At 36.3% G+C, this 9,088-nt stretch overlaps 1 protein-coding gene across 1 annotated transcript; it reads left to right on the top strand.

Annotated features, from left to right (window-relative positions):
• The first annotated feature begins 6,322 nt into the window (after positions 1–6,322).
• On the top strand, positions 6,323–6,958 carry LOC142177411 (uncharacterized). The gene has a single exon (XM_075245901.1). It carries the CDS (start codon positions 6,323–6,325, stop codon positions 6,956–6,958), a length of 636 nt encoding a protein of 211 aa, XP_075102002.1.
• The last annotated feature ends 2,130 nt before the right edge of the window (positions 6,959–9,088 follow it).

Here is a 9,088-nt window from a genome sequence, read left to right as displayed (position 1 = left end):
TTATTAATTATTGAGCGATATTAATGGTGTTCTCATTGTCTATTGTGCATATCACTGGTTGTTTTAGGTTGCCCTTATTGTTATTTGTTTCATATTATTTTGTATATTATGTTGCACATGCTATTAGACTAGTGAGTGTCTTGACTGTACCTCGTCTCTACTCCACTGAGGTTAGTCTTGATACTTACTGGGTACCGACCGTGGTGTACTCATACTACACTTCTGCATATTTTTGCACAGAGCCAGGTATTGGAGATATCGGACTTGAGCAGAGTTAAAGCGGGATCGTAAGAATTCAAGGTAGAGCTGCTTGGTCGTCGCAGTCCCTTGGAGTCTTTTCATTTCATTGTACTGTTAATTTTTAATCAAACAGTATTGTATATTCAGTCCTCGTGATCAGTCCACGTATTCAGTTAGAGTTCGTGACTCAATACTACCAGTCTTGGGAGGTTGTATATTCATTTTGTTCCATTGTTAGTTTTGATTACTTATTTAATTTTTAAAAAAATGGCTTCAAAATGTAATTGAAATCGGCTTACCTAGTCTTAGAGATTAGGTACCATCACGACTCCTGTGGTGAAATTTTGGGTTGTGACATCAAGTCAATAGAGAAAAACAACACTTGGGAGTTAACATCTCTTCCCAAGGGTCATCGAGCAATTGGAGTTAAATGGGTATACAAGACAAAGAAGAATGCCGATGGAGATGTGGAGAAATACAAAGCACGACTTGTGGCTAAGAGCTACAAGCAAAGGCAAGGCATTGACTATAAAGAAGTCTATGCACCTGTTGCCCGCATGGAGACGATTCATTTGCTTATCTCTTTGGCGGCGCAAATGAAGTGGAAGATCCATCAACTAGATGTCAAGTCAGCTTTTTTGAATGGCTATCTTGAAAAAGAAGTCTATGTTGAACAACCATTGGGCTTTTTGGTCAAAACCCATGAAGATAAAGTGTTGCGGTTGAAGAAAGCTTTATATGGATTAAAGCAAGCCCCGCGAGCATGGAATAGTTATATCAACAAGTATTTTCAAGACAATGAGTTTACTCGTTGTCTCCATGAATATGCTCTTTACTTTAACGTTCATACTAATGGAGATATTTTACTTGTTTGTCTTTATGTTGATGATCTTATTTTCACGGGTAATAACCCAAGTTTGTTTGAAACTTTTAAGAAAGATATGTCTAGTGAGTTCGAGATGAGAGATGTATGGCTAATGTCATACTACTTGGGCTTAGAAGTGAAACAGATGGAGGATGTAATTTTTATCTCTCAATAAAGCTATACAAAAGAGATATTGAAGAAGTTCAACATGCTCAATTGCAACCCCGTGAACGCACCGATGGAGAGTGGGACAAAATTGTCCAAGTTTGATGAAGGAGAAAAAGTGGATCCCACATTTTTCAAAAGTTTTGTGGGAAATTTGAAGTACTTGACTTGTACCAAGCCAGATATACTCTTTGCGGTTAGAATAGTAAGCCACTTCGTGGAAGCTCCTATCTCCACTCACTTGAAGGTCACTAGAAGAATTTTTCGTTACCTAAAAGGTACGATCGACTTTGGGTTATTTTATTCTTATTCTAATGATTTCAACCTTATGGGATTTTATGATAGTGATTATGCGGGAGATATTGATGATAGAAAAAGCACAACTGGCTTTGTGTTTTTCTTGGGTGATTATGTTATTTCTTGGAGTTCAAAGAAACATTCCATAGTTACTCTCTCGACTTGTGAACCTGAATATATAGCAGCATCATCATGTACCTGTCATGCTATTTGGCTAAGAAGATGATTGAAGAAGCTCAATTTGCCACAAATTGAAGCTACAAAGATTTGTATTGATAACAAATCTGCACACGCACTCGCCAAGAATCCGGTGTATCATGATCGAAGTAAACATATAGATACAAGATATCATTTCATCACAGAGTGCATTGCCAAGAAGGAAGTCAAGCTCAAATATGTGAAGTCTCATGATCAGGCTGCAGATATCTTTACAAAGCCTCTTAAGTTTGAGAATTTTTAGAGATTGAGATCAAGTCTTGGAATGAAAAAGAAAAATCAAAATTAAGGGAGAGATTTGTGGGGCTCATATTAAGGAAAAACAAAAAAGAAATGAAGAAAAATGGGATGAGAGGTGTCTAACTTTGCTGAAGAAAATGGGAGGTGCCTAACTTTGTTGAAACAAATGGGAGGTGCCTAACTTTGTTGACAACTTTATTGAAGAAAATGAGAGGTTCCTAACTTTGTTAAAAAATTTTAGGACTAAATCAACAACAAGTCATCTTCTTTGTAGTAGTTGTATGGCATCTCTTACTATAAATAGAGGCATTCATTCTTCATTTCAATTACACTAAAATAAGAGAGAAGCAATAGAAGTTAGAGAGAGTAATTTACAGATTGTAATCTGTGAAATAAATAGTGAATGTGAGTAATATTGCAGTGAGGTATTTTAAATAAAGAGTATTATTTCTTTCAAGATTGTAGTAGTCTCTTGACACTACTAAGTTGTAATATTATAGTGGTTACATTGCTCTACTCGGGTATTGTATTTTACCCATTAAAAAAGTTGTTATCGTTGTTACTCTCTTGTGTTATTATTATTTATCATGGATATTATTCCTGGGCGGGATTATTATTTTTCCCAACATATACATCAGAAAATGCAAATTCTTAGAAGAGATCCCAGAAGGATAGTGTGACACTGCAGCTAATTGAGTTGCTTAAATGTTGTCCTCCTCTTGTGACTTTTGCTAAGCAGATCCAGGAAAAGCATGAGGAATTGAGAAACAACATACTTAAAGTTTTTGCCTTTGATTCAAGTAAGTAAATCTCATCGACAATGAACTTTCAATACACATTAATTATTTTGACTTCTGATGAACTGTGTTAGAGCAGTAGAATAAGAATTAACCTATTAACAGCGATAGGAATTCTTCTGCATAACTTGTAAATTGGAGTATGTTGTTTGACTGTGATAAGAGTTTGTTACATTTGTTGCATGTGATTGTTGTAGGGCCTTTTTATTATAGGGTCAGTGAAAGGATATCAAAATATCATTGCACAAACTGCTTAATATTCCTATTTTAACTCATTTATCTATTTACTAACAGTAAGAGTGAAACTTATCAGATAGATAAGCGGATAATATTACCTACATCTTTAGAGCCCTCATCCACTAACCAAATCAAAAATGAAACAACTCGGATAATATCAGAGCACAAAGAAAGTTGAAACCTAGTTACACAATAACTACTAAAGTGCAAGATCTACTTAATTAAGAGAAGTAACAATAATAAAGTAACTTCTCAAAGGTCAAATATTTTCTCCAATATAAATGAGATAATCTTGCTCTCTTTCAAAGGTTTTCCACAATTGTTTATTTTTTAAGAAAGAAAATCGTTTTACTAATTCCAAACATGTCTGAAGTAAGAACAAGAATGTTCTGTTTGCAAAAGTTTCCGTTTTGGATTGTTTTGCAGATTGATCCCCATTGTTTTTCTCTATTTTTCTTTAAAGCCTAACCATAAAGGGGGTCCAATTAATTGATCCCAAACACTACACCCATTCCATCTACTGAACACAACTATTTCAGTTGTTCAGTCTGAAGTAACAAGCCGTTTCTATAGGCAAAGGCGACGCTTGAAGTCAATCAAAACGACAGCTGTGTATAACTGAAATTCAGTGGAATCTATTTCCGGTAAGACGTATTTCACTTTATCAAAATCGTCAATAGAACAATGATTTAGACCTCAGTTGAGCTTTGAAGAGGTCGAGCTTCAATGGTGGATGGATTTGGTTCTCACGCCATGAGAGACAGAGAAGAGCGAAGAAGAAGATAGAGAGAGACAGATGAACATTCTGGAATATGATTTTCTCAATTCATTCAACTGAAAATTGAGTGGAGCTTCCACTATATACACAGATATAACAACAAAGCAATGAACAACTATAACTAACTGACAGCTGTCACTATTCCACTAAACTAACTAACTAGCTAATGACTTAAGCTAAGTAATGAAAGAATAGATAATTAATCTTAACACCCCCCTCAAGTTGGAGGTGTGGTAAACACAGCCAACTTGCCTAATGTGGCACTATGTTTGATCCCAGTTAAAGCTTTAGTCAGAATGTCGGCTAGTTGATTGTCTGTCCTAATATGGTAAAGTGAAACAAGTCTTGCCTGTAACTGATCATGCACAAAGTGACAGTCCACCTCTATGTGCTTGGTTCATTCATGGAAGACTGGATTCTTGGCAATGTGAAGTGCAGACTGGCTGTCACATAACACTGAAATAGGCATTGAAAAAGGAACAGTTAGTTCTTCAAATAATCTACTCAACCATATCAATTCCCCCATTACTTTCCTTAGGGCCCTATACTCTGCTTCTGCAGAGGACAGGGATATAGTTTAATATTTCTTAGACTTCCGACTAATAGGACTATTGCCCAGAAGTACCAAATAACTTGTAATGGATCTCCTGGAGTCTGGGCACACTACCCAATCAGAGTCACAATAGGCTTTGACTGTGCAATCTGCATCTTTAGACATGAAGATTCTCAGAGTAGGGTCATTTCTCAGGTACCTAAGTAGATGGAATGTTGCCTTCAAATGAGGTTCTCTAGGCTCTTGCATGAACTGACTTAAATGTTGGACACTATATGCAATGTCCAGCCTAGTATTGGTCAGAAAATTTAGTTTGCCCACCAGCTTTTTATGGTAAGTAGGATCTAGTAGGATGGTACCTTTTTTGGCCTTTAGCTTTATGGAAGGATCTAAGGGTGAAGAGCCCATAGAGGGACATTTGATTGATCCCAAACATTACACCCGTTACATTTACTGAACGCAACTACTTCATTTGTTCCAGCCGAACTATCACCCTTGCCTGACTACCCTGCTGCTTTGGAGCGACTGCGACCCTCCGAGTGTATCAGACTGGAAACTATGTTGATGTAAATTCAATTCAAACTTTGCCGGTAAGCCGTATTTCACTTCTCCCTACATTCTAGCGGTTATTTGTGTTTTGATCAAGAAAATTCTAGTGGTTATTTGATATTTCTAATTTTACACTTTGTTATGTCCGGCATTCGATACATGTTGGTTGTCTGAAAATCCTATTAGGAGTGGTCTCTATGAATGCAGTAACGGAGCCATATTTTATTCTGTTTATTTTCTGTGACAAGTTGAGCTCACCTATCCCTGTACATCTTGCCTATATCCGTATTCTGAGTTTTGCTTTTAGGAGCTAGGCCCAATGCAGTAATTTGGTCATTGCTGCTCTGTCAATCCAGTCATAAATTCATTTTTTATGAGCGTTTTCCTACTTCCTAGCGTTCGTCATTGCTGTTTGTTATTGCTGTAGATTTCTTTAGTACCCTTTTCTGTGGCTGCAAATTTTTTTTGGGGGGGGGGGGAGGGGGGATCATTAGGTTTAATTCCTGCTATTACTTGCTTATTCTTCCTGATATAAGAGGAAAACGGAATCACTGTTCATTGAATAGACAACATGTAAAAATGAACTACAAATAATATTAGGTTTACTCTAACTGGGAATTGATTCCTACTTTAATTTGTTCGATTCTTTAGACTGCATGTTTTAATGTACATTGTGTAGGTATCAGTTCTACAAAGGGAGAAAAAGGCCTGAATTCAAATTATAGGGAGATTTGGTGATAGAAACCTTTTTGAAAGGTGCCTTGCTTAGAGAATCATGTCATTATGTATTGTCTACTACTTGTATACCAGGGCTTCCCCACAACATCAACAAAATTATTACTTTAACCTTCTGAAAAGGTGGCACGCGAACTTTTGCAAAGAAAAGAAAAATATTGTTGACTATACGAAACACAAGCTGATGACTAACCATAGTTAGCAAGAAGACTGAACTGTAGTTAGGTTGTTAAATATATAGTTTGGTAGTTAGAAGTTAGTCATGGTTAGTTTGTTAGGTGGCAGTTATTTACTGTATATATACACAGTGTTATGTGAATAGAAAATAACAGATTTCATTTCTTATTTTACCTGATCTGTTCTTCTTCTTTCTCAATTCTCTCTCCATCTTCTCTCTCTCTCTCTCTATATATATATATATATATATATAGTGGCCAAGGTACAGCTAACATGGTGTCACAACTGCCGGCGTAGATCTACATCGCAGCTCTAGTTTCACTCCAGTTTTCGCAGAAACTTCAATTCAACAATTTCTGGTTGAATTGTCTTAGAGTTCATTTGAGCTAGAAGGAGCTAAAGTTTGTGAATTGAGAAAAGATTTTGCAGAATTGTTCGCTATAACTCTTCCGCGAGTACTTTGCTACTAGAAAATGGCAATTGGAGATGAGTCGAGTCCCTCGAGTGGTGTACATGTTTCTCCTAACACAGGAAATGGTGATTTTGGCACATGTACTACAAGTTTTCCAACAATCGATCACAATCATCCATTGTTCTTACAGTCAACAGATACTCTAGGTAGTACACTGATATCTCTTCAGTTGACTGGATCTGACAATTATACCTTATGGAGACGTGCTATGATAATTGGCCTTTTAGGTAAGAGCAAATTAGGTTTTGTTGATGGTCGATTTCCTAAAAGTAGGTTTGAACCTGAGTTACATGATCAGTGGGAGAAGGTTAACACTGTTGTTCTATCATGGATCATGAACTCTATTAGACCAGGCCTATTGAGTAGTGTTCTGTATGTTTCTGATGCTCATAAAGTTTGGGAGGATCTCAAGGAAATATTTGATAAAATCAATGGCTCTAGAGTTCTATATCTTCATAGAGAAATCCATAGTCTTACTCAAGGAACCATGACAATTGATGATTATTTCTCTAGACTGAAAGATCCGCGGATGAATTTGACGCACTCATGCCTTGTCCTAGTTGCCCCTGTCCTGAATTTAAGAAATATTCTCAGCATTTTGAAGCTAATAGATTACTGCAATTTCTGGTACGTTTGAATGAAACCTATGCCCAATCCAAAAGCCAAATTATGATGATGTCTTCTGTGCCTATTATCAACAAAGCATATGCACTGCTTGTTGATCAAGAAAGTCAGAGAAGTCACGGTTCCCACGGTTGTGTTCGTTGCAGCCATGAACACCTCATGGTTTCATGAGTGCTTAGAAAATGTGCCTTTACTTTCATTCCCCTTGAAGCGGCTTACACTTCACACTCACATAGGTGATTTCTAAACGTGTAATCCTGTAGACACACTATCTGGTCATATCCTGCCAGACTTAGCAAATCATTAAAAACCTTTAAGCTTTGTTGACTCATCAAAAAGCCTTAATGCTTTACCTCGATTTCTGAACATTGTCTTCATCACGAGAATGGGTTGAGTTATTTGACAATGTTGGACCGTCATTCATAACTTTGTTTGATCTCTTTGAACCTAGCTCGTGGGATCTCCAGTCTGCTAGGTAGAGTTACCGTCATGATGACTTGTCCTAGGCCTTAACCCCATTCCCTTCGATGATCTTTCAACTGCCTCTCTAGATAGGCCTTTTGTAAGTGGATCCGACACGTTATCTCTTGACTTTACGTAGTCAATCGTGATAACACCACTAGAGAGTAGTTGTCTAACGGTATTGTGTCTCCGTCGTATATGACGAGATTTTTCGTTATACATAACGCTCCCTGCTATGCCTATTGTCGTTTGACTATCATAATGTATACATATAGGTGCCAAAGGATTGGGCCAAAATGGAATATCTTCCAAGCAATTTCGGAGATATTTAGCTTCTTCATCCACTACTGAAAAATGGCAGAATTCTGACTGCCAAAACGGTCAAAAATCAGGAATTTCCGACTACTTTCGGACCAAAATGGGTCGGTCGGAAAACAGTTGGTCGGAAAACTATTTTCGACTGAATCCGTCGGTGATTTCCAACCAAATTAGTTGGAACGTTCAAAAGGGCAGACGGCCAAATATTTTTAAATTTCCGACCAAAGTGGTCGGAATTTACCAACTGAATCTGTCGTAATAATATAAATAAAAATAATTATTTATTTAAAATTAAATAATATAAATATATAATTTCCGACCGAATCGGTCGGAAACTACTAATTAAAAAATAAATTTTATTTAATTTCCGACGGAATCCGTCGAAAATCTTTAAATATTAATTATTTTTTTAAAATTTCCAACCGAATCGATCGGAAAGCTGGGAATTTTTGGCAAAATATGGGCAGTTGTCCGACTGTTTCCATCGAAAATCGGTCGGAATTTTCTGTAAAACTGGGTAGAATTTTGCCCAATTTTGAGCTACACCACCTGTCAAACATTACAATACAACAACACCAACAACCAATCAACCATTAACACAACCTAAATACAGCCATGAAGTTTTATGTTCTTCAAATCGTTTCTGAATTTTAATATTCCGATGAAGTTTTTATATCTTCAAATTAGAATAAAAAAATTCAGGAGGAATAGAAAATCACACAGGTTTTAATCTCCAAAAAACAGAATACAAAATACAATAAATAATTTTCTTAAGATTGTTAGTCAATCTGTATTACTGTAATAAATAATAAAAAACTGTAAACTTTCTGAAATAGAAACAGTAACAGAAAGTTAGTAGCAATAGAAGGTCGAAATAATATCTAAAAATAATTTCGGAATAAATCGAGCCCACTGAATGTACAGTGCGTCCTTAAGGAAATTATTTCCCTCAAGTACCCGAGGTGCTGGAATATTATACTCCCATGATAGAACGATTTTTACTTACCAGTGCATTGATACAAAAAACTATGATGAACTTCAAACCACTCAATAGTTGTAAAATACACTGGAAAATTTTGTGCAGAAGAAGAAGAAGAAGTAAATCAGAAAATTTCGTAAGGAAAGATTCTGGGATTCAAAGTATATTTATAGATTTTTGCAACCTTTTCAGGTACAGTCATGGTCCAGGGTTATTCCGGGTTGAATTTTAATCAATTAATTAATTAATTATTAAAAGGCGAGCGACGACAACAGCGCGAGGCTTACTTTCTTTCCAATCCATTTAACACCAAGAGAAGTACTTTCTCAATATAAGCACATTCATTTTTTTTTTCCACCACCAATGAGGGACACTTTGCTCTTT

Source organism: Nicotiana tabacum, chromosome 23 (assembly GCF_000715075.1).
Source record: "Nicotiana tabacum cultivar K326 chromosome 23, ASM71507v2, whole genome shotgun sequence".
Classification (NCBI taxonomy): domain Eukaryota; kingdom Viridiplantae; phylum Streptophyta; class Magnoliopsida; order Solanales; family Solanaceae; genus Nicotiana; species Nicotiana tabacum.
This window is presented reverse-complemented; position numbering and strand designations above follow the sequence as displayed.